At 39.6% G+C, this 27618-nt stretch overlaps 1 protein-coding gene and 1 non-coding gene across 2 annotated transcripts in view; one reads left to right on the top strand and one right to left on the bottom strand.

The window, feature by feature from the left end:
• LOC128571597 (phosphatidylinositol 3-kinase catalytic subunit type 3) overlaps positions 1 to 27618 on the bottom strand; it is a 198844-nt gene that overhangs the window by 169680 nt on the left and 1546 nt on the right. Inside the window, exons 2-3 of the mRNA XM_053571130.1 lie at positions 25996 to 26184; positions 20083 to 20226 (exon numbers count right to left, since the gene is read on the bottom strand). Of these exons, the coding sequence (XP_053427105.1) occupies positions 20083 to 20226; positions 25996 to 26184 (333 nt within the window). The remainder of the gene's footprint in view (positions 1 to 20082; positions 20227 to 25995; positions 26185 to 27618) is intronic.
• Positions 10453 to 10568, top strand: LOC128572250 (U5 spliceosomal RNA). The gene has a single exon (XR_008376143.1). It is a non-coding gene; the product is annotated as a U5 spliceosomal RNA (small nuclear RNA).

Here is a 27618-nt window from a genome sequence, read left to right as displayed (position 1 = left end):
AAAAAGTTACGTTTGGCTATATTGATACTTTTTAAAGTAGTAAAATCTAAGGCATTTTGTATACCTTTGCACTTAATAATTTTAAAAAATAAGATATGTTTGAATATCTTGATACTTTTTCAATCTTTAAAAAATTGCCTATTTAACCATAAAAGTTTTTCACAATCTCTTAAATTGTTATTATGTTATGGCTAATGAAAAATGTCTTCATAGATTTTGCTGAGGAAATAAAGATGATTTTCCAGTAAAGATTATATAAGATATATAGTAATGATGCCATAAACATTTACATTGGGAACTATAAAGTATAGTTACAAGCTCACGAGCTCAATAAGATTAAGGACTATGTATCTGTTGTAAGGTTTCTATAGTTGGCAACAAAACAGGCAATTCCAGTTACCACATTTGTGAAGAATCAAAATCTTCAGTATTTATGTACCACACTAAATACCAAAATAAAAAGTTATATCAAGAAAATCCGCACATACCCATGCCTTTTACAAAGTTGATTTTCTTTCCCTTTCAACTGAAATATAGGTTCAGCACGGAGACCTGCTTAGAGCCAGGTCTAAGAAACCGGGTATGGTGAGATGTTAACATCACATTAAATAAAAATCCTTAAATGTAAATACAGAAATAGCAAAGATTTTCTTCTTCCCCTCCTTCTTCCCACCTTCCCTTAAGTAGTACTATAGCTACCTGAACTTAACTAAATAAAAAATGAGCACATTTGGCAAGAAGTCAATTTGCTAAATGATGTAGGTGTCTTGGGATAGAACTGAAGAAGAGATTTAAGGACAGGGGAGATGGAGCATAGGTGTGAAGAGGAGTAACTCAAATAATCAAGTGAACGTATTACTTTTTTTCTGACACTAATGGAACCTTGCAGAGAGTTACACAGCCTCCAGGTGGCAAGCCAGAAGATGCTCAGAGCACTGTGTACTTGGGAAATTAGGCCAAACAGGCAAGATGGAAGAAATAGCACAGCAGGAACTCCTTTAGACTTCAGCAAAGGCCCTAGCAACAGCTGCTGCTGACAGTCCAGCTGGCAGTGCCAAACCATCACAGCAGCACCCGACTTGACTTCAGAATTCAGTCAGGAAAAATAACTGCAAGAGAAATCTGCAGCTTCTCTATGATTCTTTGCCAATTCAACCTAAAGATCAATCCATTCTTTAGCTACTTAGAAGTCACACAAGTTAAACTTTCAAATTAAGGAAAATAATTTATTCTAACTTTATCCTAACAGATCAGTCATTCAATTATTAGTTAGACTATTCTCCAAGAAATTCTGCATCACACTGACTGAAGTACAAACAACAGGTATTAGAAAATAGCAAGAGCTCATAGGCACAAGATTACCAAACTACAATATTACATGCTTTGAGGACCACTTCTAAAAGCGCTACTAAGCAATACCAAAACGCTTTAGGGGAAAAGGTGAGAGAGAGTGTTACTTCATTGCATAGATAATATCTGAGAAAACTGCAGTCTAAGGCAGTATTTCCCTAAGTCATGAGAACAGTGGTGGCACTTAACATGATTTTTTAATAGGTGGAAGAAGATTTTCATAGGCTTCCTGCTAAGACCAACCAGAAAACTCACACTGCTTTCTCTCCACAGATGACAGCACCATGCAGAGAAGCAGCTCTGACCCAGTAGCACGAATGACTGCTTGCACTCTACCATAGCACCTGGAACATCCTGAAGATCATCTTCTCTCATAATCTGAAACTGCACAAGAAGTCCTAGAGTTGGCTAGAGAAGGCCTGGCTTTTCTTCCCTGAGACCCAGCTTACCCTCCAGGCAAGATTCCAGAGCACAGAGGGGAAAAAAGGAGTTGATATAACCTCATAGGGTTCGTTAGAGTTCCTTCTTCTGAGGTAAAGGTCAGTACAATTCCTGGTCTAAGGGGAATAAGAGTTAGTGATCTAGCTTGTTTTGTCCACCCTCTCCACACTGTCCAAAGTATTCGTAGACCTATATAAAAATCTAATGTTACCATCGGGACAGCTGACCTCCAGCTACATAGGAGTTGAACTGGTTATGAAAATGTTGATGTAAAACTGTATCTTTACCTTCAATTCACAGTGAGCTGAATGTCCCGTCACATCTGACTATGCACAAACAGAATCGTTCTAACTTTAAAAGGACTTTTTTTCACATATTGTATGTATACTTTGCAAATGAACAGAATTTCATATCATCTATATTTCATTAGGAATTTCTTTTTCTTCGATTTCTAAAAATTTAATAGTGTAATTGTTTCATTTGCCCTCTAGAAAGACAGTATTGGCAGGTCCCCACTCAATACACTATTGAATTTTTAATTTTTAATTGTTTTTTTCTCTTTCCATGTTTGGTGAAGGTGTGGTCTTGCTTTTGCCCAGGCAGGTGAGGAGCTCCTGACTTCAAGGGACTCACACAACCTGCCCCCTCCCCCCAAAGTCCTAAAGTTGCAGGCATGGCCATAGCACCCTGCTGAACAACACGATTTCTCCCACAGCTCTCTTTCTCTTCTTTCACCATCTTTCATTTTCTTTTCTTCTTTTTCTCTTCTTTCTCCCTTCTTGCTCTTTACTCCTCTCTTCCTTCTAGCCTTATATCAAAAGGCCACCTCAATACCTAATCACTGACACAACATAATTTTAAGTGAAGGAGGTAGTGAGAAGAAAAAAGCAGGGGAAGGAAGTGAATAAGAAGAAAACACACATGAGGAAAAACCAACAGAAAAATTCTGGCAACATGAAAAACTAAAACAGAAGAACCCCACAAGGGACCATGTGGCAGCCAAAACAGAATTCCACCTATAAAAAATTGATGGAAGTGACAGAAAGGGAATTGAAAATATAGATGGCAAAGGCAATAAAGGGAACTGACAACAAACTAAAAGACAGAACCAAAAACAGGATGAAAGATATTAAGAACATAAAAAATATTGTGGAGCTTAAGGAATTGAAGAAGTCTACCAGGGAACTTGAAGATGCAGTAGAAAGTATCAATAACAGATTAGACCATGAGAAGCAAGAATTTCAGGACTAGAGAATAAAGCTCTTGAGCTAACGCAGGTAGTTAAAGAGGCAGAAGAGAAGAGAGAAGGGAAGCAGAACAGTTTACTCAGAGAATTATGGGACTTCATAAAGCATTCAAATATGCATTATAGGGATCCCTGAAGAGGAACATCCCAAAAGAATGGAAGCCCTACTGGAGGATTATTATAAATAAAATTTTCCCAAGTTTCACCAAAGATTCCAAAGTACTCCCTTTCAGAAGGATATTCAACCCTGTAACATGTCAACAGAGCATCTCCAAGACACTCTATCCAAAAAAAAGAGAAACAGCCAGGGCTGAGACCGGCTGAGACCGGCCGAGACCGGACCAGACCGGCTCAGACCGGCTCAGACCGGCTGAGACCGGACCAGACCGGCTGAGACCAGCTGAGACCGGACCAGACCAGCTCACACCAGCTCAGACCGGACCAGACCGGCTCAGACCGGCTGAGATCGGACCAGACGGGCTCAGACCAGCTCTGACCGGACCAGACCGGCTCAGACCAGACCACACCGGCTCAGACCGGACCAGACCGGCTCAGAACGGCTCAGACCGGTCCAGACCGGCTCAGACCGGACCACACCGGCTGAGACCAGACCACACCGGCTCAGACCGGCTGAGACCAGACCACACCAGCTCAGACCGGTCCAGACCAGCTCAGACCGGTCCAGACCAGCTCAGACCGGTCCAGACCGGCTCAGACCGGCTGAGACTGGACCGCACCGGCTCAGACCAGCTGAGACCGGACCACACCGGCTCAGACCGGCTCAGACCAGACCAGACCGGCTCAGACCAGACCAGACCGGCTCAGACCGGCTGAGACCGGACCAGACCGGCTCAGACCGGACCAGACCGGCCCAGACCAGACCAGACCCACACCAGACCAAGACCACACCACACCACACCACATCCCACCCCACCCCACCCCACCACACCGGTCTGGTCTTTTTATTTTGAGACAGTCTCAAGCTGGGTAGTGCCATGGCGTCACAGCTCACAACAACCTTCAACGCTTGGACTCAAGTGATCCACTTGCCTCAGTTCTTTAGTAGAGTAGGGGGGAGTGGGGGGTGGTGGGGATCTCGCTTTTGCTCAGCATGGTCTCAAACTCGTGAGCTTAAGCTATCTACCTGCCTTGGCCTCCCAGAGCGCTACAGTTATAGGCATGAGCCACTGTACCGTCATCCTCTTTAACCTTCTTAAACAAAACAATTTGCAGCCCAGAATTCTGTATCCTGCTAAACTAAGCTTCAAAATTGATGGAGAAATCAACTCTTTTACTGATATGCAAACATTAGGGAAATTCATAACAAGACCAGCTCTACAAGAAATACTTAGACCTTTTCTCTACACTGACCATCACAATGGACCACCAGCAAAACAAACACCCAGAAACTGAAGGAGAAAAACTAGCTTCCACAACGGCACAAAGTATAAAACTAAGCAATGAACCTTCACTAAATAAGGTGAATAGAACTCCATTGCACTTATCAATTCTCTCAATAAATACTAATGGCTTGAATTCCCCACTCATGATGCACAGACTGGCCGATTGGATAAAAAAGCACAAGCCATCCATATGCTGTCTCCAGGAAACAAACCTAACCTTAAGAGACTTAGGGTAAAGGATAAAAAAAACAGAATTTCAGGAAAATGGAAATCCAAAGAAAGAAGGCATCACAATCTTATTTTCAGGTACAAGTGGTTTTAAAGCAACTAAAGTCAAAAAAGACAAAGACGGACGCTTCATGTTGGTCAAGGGAACAATACAACAAGAGAATATTTCTAAATATATATGAACACAACTTAAATCCTCCCAGATTTATGAAACAGACCTTGATTGCTTTGAGCAGTATAATATCACATAACACCATAATAGCTGGGAACGTTAACACCTCTCTGACAGAACTGGACAGATCCTCTAAACAGAAACTAAACAAAGATACAAGGGATTTAAATGTGACTCTAATTAAAACAAATGGGATTAATAAACATATACAGAGTACACAATCCCAAAGCTAAGGAATATACATTCTTCTAGATAGCCTATGGAACACAATCCAAAACAGATCACAGGGCAGCACTCGTGGCTCAAAGGAGTAGGGCGCCGGCCTCATATACCGGAGGTGGTGGGTTCAAACCTGGCCCCAGCCAAAAACTGCAAAAAACAGATCACAGCCTAGGATACAAATCAAACCTCAACAAAATTAAAGGAATTGAAATTATATCTTGTATCTTCTCAGACCACAAGACATTAAAGGTGGAACAAACTCGAAAAAAAATTTTCAACCCCATACAAAGGCATGGAAATTAAACAACCTTATCCTGAATGACAGCTGGGTCAGGGAAAAGATAAAGGAGGAAATTATTAAATTCCTCAAGCATATAACAACAATGAAGCTACAGGTTACCAAAACTTATGGTATACTGCGAAATTTATTGCTTTAGATGCCTACATCCGAAAAACAGAAAGAGAATACATCAACCACTTAATGAATCATATCAAGAAAATGGAAAAGGAACAACACTGTAATCCAACCCTAGCAGAAGAAAAGAAATAACCAAAATTAAATTAAAAAATGAATTAAATTGAAAATAAAAGAATCGGGCAGTGCCTGTGGCTCAAGGAAGTAGGGCGCTGGCTCCATATGCCGGAGGTGACGGGTTCAAACCCAGCCCTGGCTAAAAAATGGCAAAAAAAAAAAAGGCAGATAAAAATGGAAAAACATTCAATAAACTATATAAAAAAAAAAAGAATCATTCAGAAAAATCAATGGAACAAAAAAGTTGATTCTTCAAAAAGATAAATAAAATTGATAAGTCTTTGGCCAGATTAACTAGAAACAGGAAAGTAAAATCTCTAATATCCTCAATCAGAAATGAAAAAGGGAAAATAACAGGTATCACAGACTATCTGTGACTACTACAAGAAACTCTATGCCCCAAAATAGGACAATGCAGAGGAAATGAACCAATACCTAGAATAACATCCTCTTCCTGGACTTAATCAAGAAGAAATAAATCTCTTAAACAGACCAATATTAAGCACTGAGAGCAAAGAAACAAAAAAATCTTCTAACAAAAAAAAAGTTCTGACCAGATAGCTTTACAACAAAAGTCTATCACACCTTCAAAGAAGAGCTTGTACCTACATTACACAAACTATTCCAAATCACTGAAAAGGAAAGAATCTTTATGAAAATGTTCTATGAAGCAAACATCACCCTGATATCAAAACCAGGAAAAAACGCAACCAAAAAAGAACTACAGACCAATTTCACTAATGAATATAGATGCAAAAACACTCAATACAATCTTAGGCAATAGGGTAGCGCCTGTGGCTCAAGTAGTAGGGTGCCGACCCCATACACCTGAGGTGGCGGGTTCAAACCCAGCCCCAGCAAAAAACTGTAAAAAAGAAAAAGAAAAAAACTTAGGCAATAGATTATGCTACACATTACAAAAAATTATACAATTAAAATAGGCTTCCTCCCGAGGATACAAGGCTGGTTTCACATACACAAATCTATAAAAGTAATTCACCATATCAACAGTAGCAAAATAAAGATTATAAGAGTTAACAAGAACTCTTAAAAATATATGCAAACATGGCACATTTCTTAAACTGATCAAAGCTATCTATGCCAAACCCACAGCTAATATCATAGTGAATGAAGTAAAACTGAAAGATTTTCCACTTAGAACTGGAACCAGACAAAGACATCCTCTATTGCCACTACGATTCAGTATAGTAGTAGAAGTTCTAGCCAATGTAATCAGGCAACAGAATGATATAAATGGCATCCAAATGGGAACAGAAGAGGTCAAACTCTCACTCTTTGCCCATGATCTGATCATACACTTAGAGAACCCTGGAGATTCAACCACAAGACTCCTGGAAGTGATCAAGAAATACAATAAGGTCTCGGTATAAAAACAATGTTCACGAATCAGTAGCCTATATATATGTCAACAATAGCTAAGGTGAGAAGCTAATCAAAGACACAATTCCCTTCACAGTAGCTTAAAGAAAATGAATAACTAGGAATATATCTAACAAAAGAACAGAAAGACTCTACAAAGAGAATTATGAAAACCTAAGAAAAGAAATTGCAGAAGTCATTAACAAAGGGAAGAACATACCATGCTCCTGGCTGGGAAGAATCAACGTTGTTAAAATGCCTATTCATACCAAAGCAATCTACACATTCAATGCAACCCCCATTAAAATACCAACATCAGCTCAGTGCGCATAGCTCAGTGGTGAGGGCACCGGCCACATACACCTGGGCTGGTGGGTACAAATCCGGCCCAGGCCTGCTAAACAAAAATGACGACTACAACAAAAAAGTAGTGGGGTGTTGTGTCAGGTGCCTGTAGTCCCAGCTACTTGGGAGGCTGAGGCAAGAGAATCTCTTAAGCCCAAGAGTCCGAGGTTGCTGTGAGCTGTGACGCCTACCGAGGGGTGACATAGTGAAACTGTTTCAAAAACAATTAATTAATTAATTAAAAATAAAATAAAACAAAATACCAACAGCATACTTCGAAGAAATGGAAAACAGTTCTTTGTTTTCTATGGAACCAGAAAAAAAAAACCCATAGCCAAGGCAATTTTTAGTGACAAAAACAAAGCTGGAAGCACCACTCTACCAGACTTAAGGCTACACTACAAGTGAACAGTGATCAAAGCAGTATGGTACTGGCACAAAAATAGAGACATAGACATATGGAACCAAATAGAAAATTCAGTGATGAAACCAGTCTCTAAGCCTGTGGCTCAAGGAGTAGGGCACCAGCCCCATATACTGGAAGTGGTGGGTTCAAACCCGACCCTGGCCAAAAAACAAACAAACAAACAAACAAAAAAGTCTGTACTTGCCTTCTGACCTTTGATAAGCCAAACAAGCATACAGTGGGGAAAAGAATCCCTATTCAACAAATAGTGCTGGAATAACTGGATAACCACATGTAAAAAAAGTGAAACTGGACCCACACCTTTCAGCACTTAATAAATTGATTCAAGATGGATAAAAGATGTAAATCTAAGGCATGAAGCAATAAAAATCCTAAAAGAAAGTGTGGGAAAAATTCCTGAGGATGTCAGCCTGGGAAAAGATTTTATGAATACAACTTTTCATGGCAGTTCTAACAACAACAACCAAATAAACAAACGGGAATTAAATAAACTGAAAAGCTTCTGTACAGCTAAGGACACAACAATCAAAGCAAATAGACAACCTTCAGAATGGGAAAAGCTATTTGCATATTACAAATCTGACAAAAGCTTGATAACCAGAATTTATAGAGAGCTCAAAATCAACAACAAAAAAAAGCAAACAGTCCCATCTATTCAATGGGCAAGAGACATAAACAGAACCTTGGAAGCCAGACGAATAGCTAACAAACACATGAAAACATGCTCATCATCCCTAATCATCAGAAATATAGGTATCAAAATCACCCTGAGGTATCACCTATCCCTAGTAACATTAGCCCACATCAGAAAGTCCCAAAGTTTCAGATGATGGCACGAATGTTAAGAGAAAGAAATATTTTGGGCCGCGTCTGTGCCTCAGTGAGCAGGGCGCCGGCCCCACATGCCGAGGGTGGTGGGTTCAAACCCAGCCCCGGCCAAACTGCAACAAAAAAATAGCCGGGCGTTGTGGCGGGCGCCTGTAGTCCCAGCTACTTGGGAGGCTGAGGCAGGAGAATCGCCTAAGCCCAGGAGTTGGAGGTTGCTGTGAGCTGTGTGACGCCACGGCACTCTACCGAGGGCAATAAAGTGAAACTCTGTCTCTACAAAAAAAAAAAAAGAGAAAGGAATATTTTTATATTGGTGGGACTGCAAACTAATACAGCCTCTTTGGAAAGAAGTATGACGAATTCTTTAAGAACTCAGATTAGGCCTCCCATTTGATCCCACAATCCCAGTACTAGGCATCTCCACAAAAGAAAAAAAAAACGGGCGGCGCCTGTGGCTCAGTGGGTAAGGTGCCAGCAAATACCAACATATACAGAGGGTGGTGGGTTTAAACCCAGCCCCAGAAAAACTGCAAAAAAAAAAAAAAAAAAAAATATATATATATATATATATATATATATAGCCAGGCACTCTGGTGGGCACCTGTAGTCCCAAGCTACTCCGGAGGCTGAGGCAAGAGAATCACCTAAGCCCAAGAGCTGGAGGTTGCTGTGAACTGTGACACCACAGAACCCTACCAAGGGCAATAAAGTGAGACTCTGTCTCTAAAATAATTAAATAATAAGAAGAAAGAAGAAAAAAATCATTTTATCATAAAAACATTTGCACTAGGTTGTTTATTGGAGCTCAATTGACAAGCGCCAAGATGTGGAAACAACCTAAATGCCCACCAACTCGGGAACAGATTAACAAGCTGTGGTATATAATATATACCATGGAATAATATTCTGCCATAAAAAAGATGATGATTTTACATCTTTTGTATTAACCTGGACAAAGTTGAATCACAGTCTTCTCAGTAAAGTATCACAAGAATGGAAAAGCAAGTATCCAATGTAGTCAGTATTAATATGAAGCCAGTAGATGATCTAATTCGTGCCCACATAGGAGAAAAACTCATTTCAGGGTGGCTCCTATGGCTCAGGGGGCAGGGCACCAACCCCATATAAACCCAAGAGTTGGAAGTTGCTGTGACCTGTGGCAGTAAAGCACTCTACGAAGGGCGACAAAGTGAAACACTGTCTCTAAAAAAAAAAAGAAGAAGAAGAAAAGAAAAACTCATTTCAAGTTGGGGCAGAGTACCCAAGTCAGGGGACGAGAAAGGAGGAGGAGGAGTTTGGGGTTCTCCCACTTAATAGACACAATGTAAGAGTTTAAGGCACACCTGTTGGGTGTGGGACACAACTACAACAGGGACTCTACCTAACTAACTCAAATATTGTGACCTGGTTGTACCCTCCCATTAACCTGAAATTAAAAAAAAAAAAAAAAAAAAAGGAAAGAAAAAGGAGAAAAAATGAATACCACCTTCATACAATAAAAATAAAGCCTGACTGATAACAATGTGGAAAAAAAAAAGGCAACGCACACCAAAAAACAATATACAGAAACATAAACACAGTCAACAAACACATCAAAATTGATCATTCTTGTTCATATTTAATAATGCACAAATTACACAAAGAAACATTTTACAACTGTAAAGTGAGTAAAACTTATGGCATCCAATAGTGTCTAGTTTAAGGTCTATACTATTTCCCACTAAAAGTATCTCTCTGAAGAAGAAAAATACCCAATGAGCCTAGTATAGATTGCTTACCAAAAAGCAAAGAAGCTGTCAATGACTATTAATAAAGTACTCTCAAAAGGACTCCAAGTGCCCAAAATAGAATTTATTGGACATTATAAAACATGAAGACATACTCTGGTTTCTCTTCAGATGGCATAAATCTTTTGCCTTTTACTAAAGATTTCCATTGAGAGTAACAATTCTGAGTCTATACCTAATTTTTTGAGGTCTTGCATTTCCAAGGCTACAAAAAAATAAAAACAGTAAATGACTATAACATACCAAAAATGTTTAAGTCCAAAAGTTCATGACAAAATTTACAAACAGGTAAACACAAATTACATCAATCATCACCTTTGCAAGTTACAAGCACATAAACTCATTATTTTTTTTTAAAAATCTACTAATAAACAATAAGTTGTTTTATTAATCAAAATATGTTTTAACATGGGAAGATAGATTTGATTTCTTTCTTTCTTTTTTTTTTTTTATTAAACCATAGCTGTGTACATTAGTATGATCGTGGGGCACCATATACTTGGTTCATAGATCGTTTGACACATTTTCATCACATTAGTTAACATAGCTTTTGTAGCATTTTCTTAGTTATTTTGCTAAGACCTTTACATTCCACATTTACTAGGATTCACATATACCCTTGTAAGATGCACCGCAGGTATAATCCCATTAATCCCCCTGCTTCCCCCTCCCTCCCCTCCCTTTCCCCTTTCTCCCTATTCTTAGGTTGTAACTGGGTTATAGCTTTCATGTGAAGGTCCTACATTAGTTTCATAATTCATTATTCTTAAAATTAGAAGAAAGGTAAACATTTTTCTGTCTTTCCTATATGAACTATATACCAGGGTTTCTAAATATTTAATAAAGGGCCAAGTTCTTGAGAAAAAAATCCAATGAAAAAACATATAAAGAATAATACAATGTCACCAATTCTCTAAAAATAGTGATTCCGGTGACAACGAAAGTCAGCGGCAACAGAAACAGCAGCAGCCCAGCTCTAGAGGATAGCTCCGTGGCCATGGCCACAACGGGCAGGCTGGGCTTCCGGGCTTCCGTAAGAGCTGGCAAAGGCAGAGCTCCATTCTGGCTAACGAATCATTTGGGCTGCCTACGGGGCAAGTGCAAGGAGTCAGGGACTCAGAGGCTCCCGTGCAGAAGGAGAGTTAAAGGACAGAGGTTTAGCAAGTAACCTGGTGGATTAGAGCTGCAACAAGAGAGAAGGTTGAAGAACTCACATCAACTCTGCCGAGGGGAGCTGTGACCCCAAGAATACAAACGAAAGGTACAAAATCCATCACCAAGCAGACGGGAGTCCCCTGCCCCATGACAACAGCTCAGAGTACTCCATACGAACAAGCGAGCAGAGTTCAAAAGTCTTCCCATTATATCCCATGGGAGAGACCCTCTAAAAACTGGATCTATTTCCCATATTAGGATGCCATGGCACACTCCTGCCAGGCATAAAACTGTATATATTCTCTACCTGTAATTCTGAACTTCCAGCACTCCCCTCCACTCTCGCTCTGAGGTCTGGTAGCCTGTCCCCCAGGAGTACAGATTCTTGGGTATTTTCTCAAGAGGTGAATAGGCCATGGACTGTTGCTAGTCAGTGCTGATTATGCTGCACAGGAGTGAGGAGAGGACAGTCAGCTGAGAGGGAACCATACAGGATCGGCGGTGTTCCGAGGCACACAGCACCAGCAGAAGCAGCAAAAATAGGGCTGACCCATGGATATTGCGGAGGCACACGCCCTGTCTCTCTGGGCAACCAGAGGAGGCTGGGCATCTTCTCTGGTGGCAGCCACTGGAGGAAAAGCTCTGGGATGGAAACGCAGGCCCCGAGAGTAAAGGGGTTCCCTGAGGCAGTACCAACGGGTATGGACCATGGAGCCTAGAATACACACACGAACGGCCGGAAGATTCCCAGGGCGGGGCTGACCCAGAGGACTACTTTACTGAGCCCAAGATGCAACCGGCCCTCAGGGATCATTAGCTGAGACAAAGGAGGACAGGCAGAGGCTGGAACTGACAGTTAACCATGCTGCTCAAATACAAACTGCAGCCAAGACTGGGTAGCGGAATAGACAGGGGCTGAGTCCCAGAGTCTGTGAACTCAAACAGCATTGGGAATGTTCTGCATGGGAATACAGCCAGGACAGAAACAAATTCTACAAAGTTGTTCTGTTCTGTCAGTAACATCAATCAGGGGTGGGGCTGGAACTAAACACCCGAGGTTGTCAGGACTCACATCCGCCTGCCGGATAGTAGCAGAGAGAAACGGCCTGACTGAGGAGACAAAGATCTCCCTATGATTCAGGCAGGGGCAAATCCATGGAGGATCTGCTCATTGGAGGCAACTGGGTCACAGCACTGCGGGGTTATCAATGACTGGGTCTGGCAGAGGTGCAAGGTAGGGAAGGAGGCATCAACCTTCCCAGACTTATCTATTTGCTGCGTGGGTCCTCCTGACCTCACAGAGCACCAGAGCAAGTCATATTTGAGTTGTCAGCAGACCCCTGAGATCTAGTTGCCAGACATTTTAAACTCTCCCACCTGAGATAGGTGCTGACTGAGACAATTGATTTGGACCTCTTGAACTGGGCCAGTTGCCCGAGGACGATCCAAGTAGTACCGTGGGTGTGTGGTTGTGGGAAGGTTTGATTTTCCTTTTCCAATTGTTGCCTATGGGGGAGAGGTGACTTCATTGCTGGTATTTCTCCACAGCTGAGGCTTCAATCCAGAGTAACTGATTCACTAGGGTTGTACAGAGACCAGCTGAAAACAAGACAGAGCCACATAGCCCCACCACACCAAGCAGGTCCACAGTGTCTCAGGCCATAGCACTACACGGGTCCTTCGCAAAGCTCCATGGGAAAAGGTACACATACCAGTCCCAGCTTTTGGGCAAAGGGATGGTTAATGACTGTTCCTGGAGCCCACAACCCAACTTCTATTTATCTGCTCATCTACTAAAACAGTGTAAAATAATCATGGGGCGGAATCAGCATAAAAACTCTGGTAATGTGAATAACCAGAGTAGATCAACCCCCACAAGGAAAGATATGGCAGACACAACTGAAGATCCCATTCATAAACAGATGGCCGAGATGTCAGAAATCAAATTCAGAATTTGGATTGCAAACGAGGAAAAGTTAGAATTCGAAATTCCAGGAGGAAATCAAAAGTCTCAAAAATTCAACGAATTTAAAGACAAAATCAGCAGAGATTTTGACACATTGAGACAAGAATCTGCAGTCCTCAAAGATTTGAAAAATAAAGTAGAATACTTCAGTAACAGAGTAGAGCAAGCAGAAGAAAGTATTTCTGACATAGAAGACAATGCTTTTAAACGCTCCCAAACTTTCAAAGAGGAAGAGAAATGGAGAACGAAAAAGGATCATTCTCTCAGAGTTCTGTGATAATTCGAAGAAAGCCAACATTCACCTCGAGGAATCCCTGAAAGTCATGCAGTGGCTTCGCAAGGCACAGAGGCTCTTCTACATGAAATTATGAAAAAGAATTTCCCAGACATGTCCAGACATTCTGAAATTCAGAGAGCAGACACTTTAAGAACCCCAGCACGACTCAGTCTGAATAAGACATCCACCAGGCACACCATAATTAACTTCACTAAAGTTAATATGAAGGAGAAAATTCTGAAAGCAGTCAGACATAAGAAAACAATAACCTACAAAGGGAAGAATATTAGAATGACTGCATACCTCTGTCAAAACCGTTCAAGCTAGAAGAGGGTGGTCATTGACTTTTAATCTCCTAAAACAAAATAACTTTCAACCCAGGATCCTGTATCCAGCTAAACTGAGTTTCATTTATGATGGAGAAATTAAATACTTTATTGACATTCACATGCTGAAGAAACTTGCCATAACTAAACTAGCTCTCCAGGATATTCTCAAACCTGTCCTCCATAATGACCAGCATGATCCTCTACCACAAAAATAAACTCACTCAGAAACTTTTGATCAAATTCCAACTTCCACAGTGGTGAAAAAATTAAAAATGATCACTGGACGTTCAAAAAACTCGAGGCCAAAAATTGTACAAGGCTTACCAATATTCTCCATTAATGTGAATGGCTTAAATTGTCCTCTAAAGAGGCACAGGTTGGCTGACTGGATACAAAAACTCTGGCCACATATCTGCTGCATACAACAACCTCATCTTACCTTAAAAGATAAATATAGACTCAGGGTGAAAAGATGGTTGTCCACATTTCAAGCAAATGGTAATCAGAAAAAAACACGTGTTGCAATTCTATTTGCAGATACAATAGGCTTTAAACCAACAAAAGTAAGGAAGGATAAGAATGGTCACTTCATATTTGTTAAGGGTACTACTCAATAGGATGACATTTCAATTATTAATATTTATGCACCCAACCAGAATGCCCCTCAATTTATAAGAGAAACTCTAACAGACATGAGCAACTTTATTTCCTCCAGCTCCATGATAGTCGGAGATTTTAACACTCCTTTGGCAGTGTTGGATAGATCCTCCGATAAGAAGCTGAGCAAAGATATTTTAGATTTAAACTTAACCATTCAACATTTGGACTTACCAGACATCTACACAACATTTCATCCCCAAAAAACTGAATACACCTTCTTCTCATCAGCCCACAGAACATACTCCAAAATCGATCACATCTTAGGACACAAGTCTAACCTCGTTAAATTTAAAGGAATAGACATTATTCCTTGCATTTCTCGGACCACCATGGAATAAAAGATGAACTCAGTAACAACAGGAATCTGCATACATATACAAAAACATGGAAGTTAAATAACCTAATGCAGAATAATAACTGGGTCACAGACAAGATTAAGAAGGAAATTACCAAATTTTTGGAACAAAACAACAGTGAAGACACGAATTATCAGAACACTTGGGGTACCTCAAAGGCAGTCCTGAGAGGGAAATTTATAGCACTTCAAGCCTTCCTCAAGAGAACCGAAAGACAGGAAGTTAACAACTTAATGGGACATCTGAAGCAAGCGGAAAAGGAAGAACATTTCAACCCCAATCCCAGTAGAAAAAAAGAAATAACCAAAATTAGAGCAGAAATTAAATTGAAAACAAAAGTATTATAGAACAGACCAATAACTCAAAAAGTTGGATTACTGAAAAGGTTAATAAAATAGATAAACATTTGGCTAACCTAACCAGGGACAAAAAGAGTAAAATTTCTAATTTTATCAATCACAAATGACAAAGATGAAATAACAACAGACTTCTCAGAAATTCAAAAATTCCTTAATAACTATTACAAGAAACTTTATTCTCAGAAATATGAAAATCTGAAGGAAACTGACCAGTACTTGGAAGCACGTCACCTTCCAAGACTTAGCCAGAATCAAATGGAAATGTTGAACAGGTCTTTATAAAGTTCTGAAATAGCATCAACCATACAAAATCTCCCTAAAAAGCAAAGCCCGGGGCAGATGGTTTCACGTCAGAATTCTACCAAACCTTTAAAGAGGAACTAGTACCTATATTACTCAACCTTTTCAAAAACAGAAACACAAGTAATACTGCCCAACACGTTCTACGAAGCAAACATCACCCTGATCCCCAAACCAGGAAAAGACCCAACAGGAAAAGAAAATTATAGATCAATATTACTAATGAACATAGATGCAAAAATATTCAACAAGATCCTAACAAACAGAATCCAGCAACACATCAAACAAACTGTACATCAGAAACAAGTCAGTTTTATCCCAGGGTCTCAAGGCTGGTTCAATATATGTAAATCTATAAATATAATCCAGCACATAAACAAATTAAAAAACGAAGACCATATGATTCTCGCAATTGATGCTGAAAAAGCTTTTGATAATATCCAGCATCCCTTCATGATCAGAACACTTAAGAAAATTGGTATAGAAGGGACATTTCTTAAACTGATAGAGGCCATCTACAGCAAACCCACAGCCAATATCGTATTGAATGGAGTTAAATTGAAATCATTTCCATTCAGATCAGGAACCAGACAAGGCTGCCCATTGTCTCCAGGCTCTTTAACACTGTAATGGAAGATTTAGCCATCGCAATTAGGGAAGAAAAGGCGATCAAGGGTATCTATACAGGGTCAGGAGAGATCAAACTTTCACTCTTCACAGATGATATGATTGCTTATCTGGAAAACACCAGGGATTCTACCACAAAACTCTTAAAAGTCATCAAGGAATACAGCAGCGTCTCAGGTTACAAAATCAACACTCATAAATCGCTAGCTTTTATATATACCAATAGTCAAGCTGAAACAACTGTCAAGGACTCTATTCCATTCACAATAGTGCCAAAGAAGATGAAATATTTGGGAGTTTACCTAACAAAGAACGTGAAGGATCTCTATAAGGAGAACTATGAAACTCAAAAAAAAAAAAAAAAAAAATAGCTGAAAATGTTAAAAAATGGAAAAACATACCATGCTCATGGCTGGGTAGATCAACATTATTAAAATGTCCATACTACCCAAAGCAATATAAAATTTTAATGCAATCCCTATTAAAGCTCCACCATCATACTTTAAAGATCTAGAAAAAAGAATACTTCATTTTATATGGAATCAGAAAAAACCTCGAACAGCCAAGAAATTACTCAGAAATAAAAACAAAGCAGGAGGAATTACACTACTAGACCTCAGACTATACTATAAATCGATAGTGATCCCAAACAGCATGGTACTGGCACAAAAACAGAGAGGTAGATGTATGGAACAGAATAGAAAACCAAGAGATAAACCCAGCTACTTACCGTTATTTGATCTTTGACAAGCCAATTAAAAACATTCAGTGGGGAAAAGAGTCCCTATTTAACAAATGGTGCTGGGTGAACTGGCTGGCGACCTATAGAATACTGAAACTGGACCCACATCTTTCACAATTAACTAAGATAGACTCTCACTGGATTACAGATTTAAACTTACGACATGAAACTATAAAAATACTAGAAGAAACTGCAAGGAAAACTCTTGAAGAGATTAGTCTGGGCGAATATTTTATGAGGAGGACCCCCCACCACCCCCCACCCCCCCGCAACTGAAGCAACATCAAAAATACACTACTGGGACCTGATCAAACTAAAAAGCTTCTGCACAGCCAAGAACACAGTAAGTAAAGTCAGTAGACAACCCTCAGAATGGGAGAAATTATTTGCAGGTTATATCTCCGACGAAGGTTTAGTAACCAGAATCCACAGAGAACTCAAACGTATTAGCAAGAAAAGAACAAATGATCCCCTTTCGGGCTTGGCAAGGGACTTGAAGAAAAACGTCTCTGAAGAAGACAGGCGCGGGCAGCGCCTGTGGCTCAGTGAGTAGGGCGCCGGCCCCATATGCCGAGGGTGGCGGGTTCAAACCCAGCCCTGGCCAAACTGCAACAAAAAACTAGCCGGGCGTTGTGGCGGGCGCCTGTAGTCCCAGCTGCTCGGGAGGCTGAGGCAGGAGAATCGCGTAAGCCCAAGAGTTAGAGGTTGCTGTGAGCCGTGTGACGCCACAGCACTGTACCCGAGGGCGGTACAGTAAGACTCTGTCTCTACAAAAAAAAAAAAAAAAAGACAGGCGCACTGCCTACAGACACATGAAAAAAATGCTCATCATCCTTAATCATCAGAGAAATGCAAATCAAAACTACTTTGAGATATCATCTAACTCCAGTAAGATTAGCCCATATCACAAAATCCCAAATCCAGAGATGTTGGCATGCGTGTGGAGAAAAGGGAACACTTCTACACTGCTGGTGGGACTGTAAACTAATATGTTCCTTTTGGAAAGATGTCTGGAGAACAGTTAGTGATCTAAAAATAGACCTGCCATTTGATCCTAGAATTCCTCTACTAGGTATATATCCAGAAGACCAAAAATCACATTATAACAAAGATATTTGTACCAGAATGTTTATTGCAGCCCAATTCATAATTGCTAAATCATGGAAGAAGCCCAAGTGCCCACTGACCCAGGAATGGATCAATAAATTGTGGTATATGTACACCATGGAATATTATACAGCCTTAAAGAAAGATGGAGACTTTACCTCTTTCATGTTCACATGGATGGAGCTGGAACACATTCTTCTTAGCAACATATCTCAAGAATGGAAGAGAAAGTATCCAATGTACTCAGCCCTGCTATAAAACTAATTTATAGCTTTCATATGAAAGCTATAACCCAATTATAACCTAAGAATAAGGGGAAAGGGGAAGGGGAGGCGAGGGGAAGAGGATGGGCAGAGGTAGGGTAATTGGTGGGACCACACCTAAGGCGCATCTTACAAGGGTACATGTGAAACTTACTAAATGTAGAATATAAATGTCTTAACACAATAACTACCCTGTTTCCCCGAAAATGAGACAGTGTCTTATTTTAAGGTGTACTCCCAAAGATGCACTAGGTCTTATTTTCAGGGGACGTCTTATCTTTCCTATAAGGAGGTCTTATTTTCAGAGGATGTCTTATTTTCGGGGAAACAGGGTAAGAAAATACCAGGTAGACTATGTTAACCAGTGTGATGAAAATCTGCCAAATGGTATATAAAACCAATGTATGCTGCCCTGTGATTGCATTAATGTACACAGCAATGTTTTAATAATAAATAAATTTTTAAAAAAATACAGTGATTCCTCTGTTGCAGTAGAAAAGGGATACAGAAAATACCCTTTAAGACTATGGGATTCTTTTTTAATAATTTCTCTTACTTGTAAATTTTTAAAAACCTAAATAAACTTTTGTATTAAAACTATTAATATCGGGGCAGCGCCTGTGGCTCAGTCGGTAAGGCGCCGTCCCCATATACCGAGGGTGGCGGGTTCAAACCCGGCCCCGGCTGAACTGCAACCAAAAAAATAGCTGGGCGTTGTGGTGGGCACGTGTAGTCCCAGCTACTCGGGAGGCTGAGGCAAGAGAATTGCTTAAGCCCAGGAGTTGGAGGTTGCTGTGAGCTGTGTGATGCCATGGCACTCTATCGAGGGCCATAAAGTGAGACTCTGTCTCTACAAAACAAACAAACAAACAAACAAACAAACTGGAAGGTCACAGACAGTATGCAAGCCATACTTGGGTTTTTAGACAAGTCACAAAATGAGACCAGAGAGAGAGCCTGGATTTCAGGGACTTTCACCCACAGCTGCCCAGCTGGTCCACCCTGGAGCTCAGTGCAGCCTCAGAAGCCATGAGAAACAGTGGGCTTTGTTCACTCTAGCCACAGGGGGACGAACGGGATCTTTTGCATTGCACAGATTTTATACATAAATATATTTTGTTTGTAATGAGCCATTTTGAATAAACATTCTCACTGCAAAAAAAAATAAAAAACCTATTAGTATCATTAGCAAGTTAATGCTTTTCGATCCTGTTTATCCTCCTTTTTGTTCATTGTTATGACAAAGCAGAACCCTGTAACAAAAGTTATAGTACATGCCAAATAGTCTTTTTTTTCTGTAAAAGCAGGTTCTAGTTCCCAATGACTCCTATTTCTAACAGAAATCATATTACAACCAGAATAACCACTAATACCAGAATAAGGTTAACTATGTTTCTTAATCTATCTGCATATCCTGAAAGAAACATGTCAAATTCAGTCTCATGAATGACCAAATCATATGTACCTACCTTTTTTTCCCATTGGAAAACTACACTGGGTATATACTATTAAAGCCCTGCAGAAAGTAAAAGGCCCGAAAGCTACAACGCTCCTATAGATCTGACAAATAGAATACTTACCCATATTTTCCAAAGAGTGAAACTGTTGTTCCTCCTACAGGCACTGCTTTTCCTGGTCCATATACATCCCATATGGTCAGGGCCACTTGGGCACTCCTGGGCAGGTCAGGATATTTCACACGCAGTTTTAGCCATTCATTCCAGCTATAGAAATAAAGTTAACATAAACAGATATAGATCTTTCTTTTAAACTAACAAATCATTAGCTCAGCACTCATAGCACAGTGGCTACTGCGCCAGCCACATACACCCAGGCTGGCGGGTTCGAACCCAGCCCGGGCCAGCTAAGCAACAATGACAACTGCAACAACAACAAAAAATAGCTGGGCGTTGTGGTGGGCGCCTGTAGTCCCAGATAACTGGGAGGCTGAGGCAAGAGAACTGCTTAAGCCCATGATTTGGAGGTTGCTGTGAGCTATGATGCCACAGCACTCCTACTGAGAGTGACTCTGTTTCAAAAAATAAAAAAAAAAAATCATTCAAGAACTTTGGAAAAGGTTCCCAAAAATTAGATTAGTACTCTAAAAAATAATGTGTCAGTTACATCAATTTTGCTAAAGGGAACTTCAATTTTAAATATAGGAGACATGAAATTTTTTTTTTTAAAAAAAGAGCTCATGAAAAATGAATGGCAATGTTCAACCTTTACTCAAAAACTCACACACCACCACCAAAACACAAGAGAATATGGAAATGGCTAATAAAAACCTCGGAAAACATTTTCAACCTATTAGAGACCTTTAGAACCAAACTGTGATTAACCACTTTCAGAACATAAGTTTACATTATGAACATAAAATAACGAAAATTACGTTACACTTAAAAGCACTTCTGAGAATAAAACAGAAAAAAAGCAACCATAACCTGACAGAAATCAACATAGAATATCTTCTATACCACAGAAGTTACCAGACTGCCCTAGACAAACAATTTTCTTTTTATGTGAGATTTTTTTCCTTAAGTTATTCTATTAATATTGGTAACATTTAGTTATTAGTGCCTTATGCTTTCAAACCACATCTGTATATATCATCTCACTAAGGAATGTTTGTTCTTGATAATATAGCTAATGACAGCAGAGCTCTTCTTTTAGCATCTATTCATTTCTGTATTTTTTTCTGCATTTAAACTTCACATTGCATTCATTTGATAATTACAACTGTCTTAAAAACAGCAGATGGCTTTTAAAATCTCAAAAAAATACCATACAAACAATACATAAACTAATACCTAGCAGACACAGAGAATTCTACTTCTCTATTTACACAAAATTATTCTCAAAGGGGCACATCCCAGTCTAGGTCAAAGGCATCTACATCGATAAAAAATTGAACACAATTTTCAAAGTCTTAAACAAGGAATCATTTATATTCACCATATAAATCTAAGGACCTTTGGGTGACGCCTGTGGCTCAAAGGGGTAGAGCACTGGTCCCATCTGCCAGAGGTGGCGGGTTCACACGCAGCCCTGGCCAAAAACCACACACACACAAAAAATAAATAAATTAAAAAAAAAATGTAAAGACCTTTAGGAAAATTAGAGATGGCTATCAATTTCAAAAAGAAGCAAAAAGTCATTAAAGCTTTTCCTTCCATAAAGGTCTTAAAAAATAAATCACGGCTCGGCGCCTGTGGCTCAAGCGGCTAAGGTGCCAGCCACATACACCTGAGCTAGAGGGTTCGAATCCAGCCCGGGCCCACCAAACAACAATGATGGCTGCAAACAAAAAAATAGCCAGGTTGTGGCAGGGGCCTGTAGTCCCAGATACTTGGGAGGTGGAGGCAGAAGAATCGCTTGAGCCCAGGAGTTGAAGGTTGCTGTGAGCTGTGATGCCAGGGCACTCTACCCAGGGTAACAGCTTGAGGCTGTTATATTTATATAATAATAATAATAATAATAAATCACATGCCTAAGAAAGCCACACCTATTACAGATAAGCTTATGCAACTAAATGAATTTATTTAATTCAATCCATATGATAAAGTAGAGACAATGCCATTCTGCCAATGAAAAAACCATACAGGTTAATTAATACTGGTTAAAGTTAAAGAAAAAAAATCAGTGATAATATCCAAAATTAAGTATGAAATTTCTCACCTCTATGTTCTGTCCTTTAGTGACTAGAAGACAATACCTGTGACCAACCAATCTTTTGTCTCAAACCTTTTGGTACTCAACACCAAGCCACAACATCTCTTTGAATAAATGCAACTACACTGTTAATCCACTTTACATACCAAGCTTCTGCAGAAGAGTTCTTCTAAAGGAAATAATTCTGCAGCTAAAAAGTTTGAAAATTTTTTCTTGATATTAAGGAAAGATCTAATGTAACACCAACAATTTGCATATTTTGAACACTATTTTGTTCTCCGCCGGCTCATGTACCATCCCTTCCCCATTCCCTATCCCTCCCCAATCTCAAGACTAAATTTACCTGACAACCTTCAACTCGTCCCAAGATTGTAAAACCTAAATCTGGACGTTGCAATCCCCCCTCCCCCTTGCGTGACGCTCAGGCACACACAACACTATACTAAACTTTCTAGCCTGATTAATATACTGAGAAAGCCTAACTTAGTAATTTTTGAATTAGAATGTTATTATATGTATTTCTTTAAAGCCATTTCAGATCCTTTATGGGACAAGGTAGAATATAAATGTTTTTAAGAATTTAAACTACTTGCTTACAGAATGATATTCACATAAAAAAACTTGTAAGTTTATAGAACAGACATCTAAAAATGAGAATACCTTAATGTAAGTAAAGAAAGTCCCGGGCGGCGCCTGTGGCTCAGTCGGTAAGGCGCCGGCCCCATATACCGAGGGTGGCGGGTTCAAACCCGGCCCCGGCCAAACTGCAACCAAAAAATAGCCGGCCATTGTGGCGGGTGCCTGCAGTCCCAGCTACTCGGGAGGCTGAGGCAAGAGAATCGCTTATGCCCAGGAGTTGGAGGTTGCTGTGAGCTGTGTGAGGCCACGGCACTCTACTGAGGGCCATAAAGTGAGACTCTGTCTCTACAAGAAAAAAAAAAAAAGAAAGTCTCATACGCCAGAGGTGGCGGGTTGAAACCCAACCCCAGCCAAAAAAAAAGGAAAGTACAAGGTTCCAAGTGGGTGAAATAGAACATGATAGAACAGACTTAGACAAATTCTGGATCAATTCCTCATTATTAGAACTCTCAAAACTCACTATAAAAAATAGATTTAGATAATTTAGAATCTCATAATACCCCCAAAATACTATCTGAACTAAGGAAATATAAAAATTGTAATAGTCTCACTTTGTCGCCCTCGGTAGAGTGCTGTGCTGTCACAGCTCACAGCAACCTCCAAGTCCTGGGCTTAGGCAATTCTCTTGCCTCAGCCTCCCTAGTAGCTGGGACTACAGGCGCCCGCGACGGCGCCCGGCTATTTTTTTGTTGAAGTTTGGCTGGGGCTAGGTTCAACCCCGCCACTCTCAGTATATGGGACCAGCGACCTACTCACTGAGCCACAGGCGCTGCCCAACATAATTTATTCTTTCCAGTTTATAGGATATTTTTTATGTAAGTACTTATAAGGAATAATGGCTTTGTTTTTTCTCTCCTTCATTTTAGAAGGGAAATTTTTGTTTTGATAAACTAGTAACAAATTCGTCTTCTGAATACTAAAGAGTAGGATGTACAAAATTTACAAATATTTTCCCTTAATTTCTTAAAAAATATATATATTTTTAAATAAAACCTATTTTCATGTTACTCTACCCAAAATAAGGCACTTTTCTTAATCCATTTTCTACACAGCTCTCAGACATTTTAATTTCAAAATGTCATTTTTAATAATTTTATAGTACTTTATTGAGTAGTTTCACAGTTTAAAAAATATAAATTAAAAATTTCAAACTTTTATAGAGCAGACATGGGAGTTTACACATCCTTGAAAATATATAATATAAAAATAATGCAAAGAAGATTTAAGAAATTCAAAGAGGAGAAAAATTTAACATTCCTCTAATTAGGAATTTGGTTTCACTAATTTCCTTTTTTGCCAAAGTATGGAACAGAACCACTAAACCATTTTCCTTACCAGGAAAAGTGAGGTTCACCATAGTTTTTTACTTTCTAGACCTAAATTTGTTTTAACTCTCTTTTGAGTAACAGGTTGCCTCCAAAAACATCTACTGAAAGTTTTGACCTCTGTCCCTGAAAAAATACACAAGCACAAAATTTTGCATATAATCTAAAGAGTTTTAAAGATTTTTCTGACTACATTTTAAGAAATGCTGATATCTGATCCATTGTTTTAGGTGTGATGATGGTAGTATAGTTAAATTTAATGAGATATACAGAAATACTTATAGATAATATGCTATAATGTTCAGAATTGGCTTCAAAATAATGGTGGAAATACAAGATTGGCCATGAGTTAATAATTATTCACTAATTAAGTTATGGAAACTTAGGAGATCGCTGTATTATTCTGTCCCTACATTGTAGGTTTAAAATTTTCCAGAATAGGGCGGTGCCTGTGGTTCAGTGAGTAGGGCGCCCGGCCCCATATGCCGAGAGTGGCGGGTTCGGACCCAGCCCTGGCCAAACTGCAACAGAAAAATAGCCGGGCGTTGTGGCGGGCGCCTGTAGTCCCAGCTGCTCGGGAGGCTGAGGCAGGAGAATCGCGTAAGCCCAAGAGTTAGAGGTTGCTGTGAGCCGTGTGACGCCACGGCACTCTACCTGAGGTGGTACAGTGAGACTCTGTCTCTACAAAAAAAGAAAAAAGAAAAATTTTCCAGAATAAAAAGTATTAAATATATACTGTGTATGCTGTGTATGTATAGCTATATATAGCCACAAAAAGTCTTCTAAGGAAATTATACCACTAAAATAATTGGTTTTGATGTAAACCAATCACCACAGTTCAGGCTTCTGTATGATCCCTGGTACACACAGGGCTATCCACGTGGCCTCATCTTGTCTTCCATGAATACCGTGGACATAAGGTCCTTCCTTAAAAGCATACAACCTATGTATCCTGCAACGAGCCTACTGGAGTAGTGAATAAAATTCACTGACTGAACATTGGAACTGAACTAGAGAGTCTATCAAAGAAGTTTCAAAAGAGGTTAGATTATGGACCCACAATACTGTTCTGGAAAAACAAGAAATTTATGTTCATCATATTTACCCGGCATCCTGACAATGTTTTAGCTACGTACAATGCTGAAATCATGAAAATTTAAAAAAATTATCATACATTGGGCGGCGCCTGTGGCTCAGTGAGTCGGGCGCCAGCCCCATATGCCGAGGGTGGTGGGTTCAAACCCAGCCCCGGCCAAACTGAAACCAAAAAATAGCCAGGCGTTGTGGCGGGCGCCTGTAGGCCCAGCTGCTCGGGAGGCTGAGGCAAGAGAATTGCGTAAGCCCAAGAGTTAGAGGTTGCTGTGAGCCGTGTGACGCCACAGCACTCTACCAAGGGCGGTACAGTGAGACTCTGTCTCTACAAAAAAAAAAAAAAAAAAAAATTATCATACATTAAATAATAAAAATTTTATCTAAACAGATGATAGTAGATCTCTCTCTACAGACCTGAGCTCCAAACATAAGATTAGACAATATTCCAGGCTATCCAGAAGAGTTTACAAGGCAGAGAATGGTAGAAATTTAAAATACTACAGATGTTTTTGGTTTTAGTCACGTAAATCAGTTAAGTGTTTATCAAAATGTCAATATATTGAATACAAGCACAAATAAAAAACTTCCATTTCAACTTCAGTTATAATACTGATAAGCATAATACTTAATGTTACTGCTTTAAACCATCCAATCAATGCATATAGCTATTAAATTAAGGATTTACTGTAATCCCTAATAAGTTACATTTGCAACATCCATAAAGAAATGGTAGAACAATCCATCACATGCAAGAAAACAACTTACTTCCACCTTGTACTAAATGCCTTGTAGGATGTTCTCACTGGCAAGGCCAGAGGCTTCCCTTCTGCAAAAACCTGACAAGTAACATAAAGGTCAGAGCATGTCTCTTGGTATAGCCCTGAAAACTTCAACATTGGATCTTCTAGGACAGCTTTATAACTCTTTTGTTCTCTCTTGCCTTCCAAGCTTCCTCTGAAAGCACAAGAACAACAATCTTTTAGACATGCATTTTTTTAAGCATATACATACATGCACAAGTAATAAAAAGACTTCATGCTCTTTGTATAAGATTGCTTTATGTCAAGGAACATTTCCCTGTATATGAAATTAAAGTCACTTTTACATGTAATATTGATCTCTTAAAGTCCTAGTATTTAAGCTCATTGGTATCTTTACCAACTATTTCCCTATTTCAGGCTATGGAATTTTAAACTCTGCCACCAACTCTTGATCTACAATCTAGAAGACACCAACTTACCAGGCCTTAGTTTCATTTTATTAATTTCAAGTTTCCCATTTATTCACCTATTCTTCCAAAAATGTTTACTGTGGTAGGCAGAGGGGCCCAAAAATGAATGACAAGATAAACAATACAGTATTTTTTTTTTTTTTTTTTTTTAACCACTAGGAAAACAATCCAGTACTAAAAGAAAATTTTAAACTACTACTTCTGGGAGAAAAACTTACTTTTACATGTGTTTTTTTTTCTTTTTTTTTGTATTCTTTCCTTTTTATATATATGTACATATATTATCTGTTCATAAAAGATGGACGCCACAAGATACTATTTAAGAGGTAGCAACATTTCTTGGACATCAAGATTCTATCCAATACTATGCCAGGTATTTTATATATTTCTTAATTTTCACCATATTCTTATTTTATAAATGAGGAGGCAGAGATTCAGAGATTAAACTCATTAACCAAGGTTAGAAAGAAAGTAACAAAGTTGAGAATAAAATCCAGGCTAAGGAGAATTTCTGCCTAGAATAAGAAAAAATCCAAGAGTCTCAGGAGCACTTACCCTGGCTTGGGAGCAAGAACTTAGTATCCCAGATATAAGCCTGAAATGAGCCTGAACAATATACAGGTGGACATAAATTGCACATGACTGCAAGACTTGCAGTTTTGTGTGTTAACAAATTTGCTGGATGGGGCGGCGCCTGTGGCTCAGCGAGTAGGGCGCCGGCCCCACATGCCGAGGGTGGCGGGTTCAAACCCAGCCCCGGTCAAACTGCAACAACAACAACAAAAAAAAAAAAATAGCCGGGCGTTGTGGCGGGCGCCTGTAGTCCCAGCTACTAGGGAGGCTGAGGCAAGAGAATCGCGGAAGCCCAGGAGTTAGAGGTTGCTGTGAGCCGTGTGACGCCACGGCTCTCTACCCGAGGGCGGTACAGTGAGACTCTGTCTCTACAAAAAAAAAAAAAAACAAATTTGCTGGATGATGCAACTAATAATCACCAAAATAGGTGAGAGAAAAGACAGAAAGGTCAGTTATGGGTAAGTAATGACATACTCAACTTTGGACAAGCTTTAGGATATCTGAAGCGACCATGTCCTATGGGCAGTTTTTATGACACTAAGAAAAGAAATATCACAGTGCAAGTTGTTACTGAAGCCATTGGA

The sequence above is a fragment of the Nycticebus coucang genome, chromosome 19 (assembly GCF_027406575.1).
Source record: "Nycticebus coucang isolate mNycCou1 chromosome 19, mNycCou1.pri, whole genome shotgun sequence".
NCBI classification, from domain to species: domain Eukaryota; kingdom Metazoa; phylum Chordata; class Mammalia; order Primates; family Lorisidae; genus Nycticebus; species Nycticebus coucang.
This window is presented reverse-complemented; position numbering and strand designations above follow the sequence as displayed.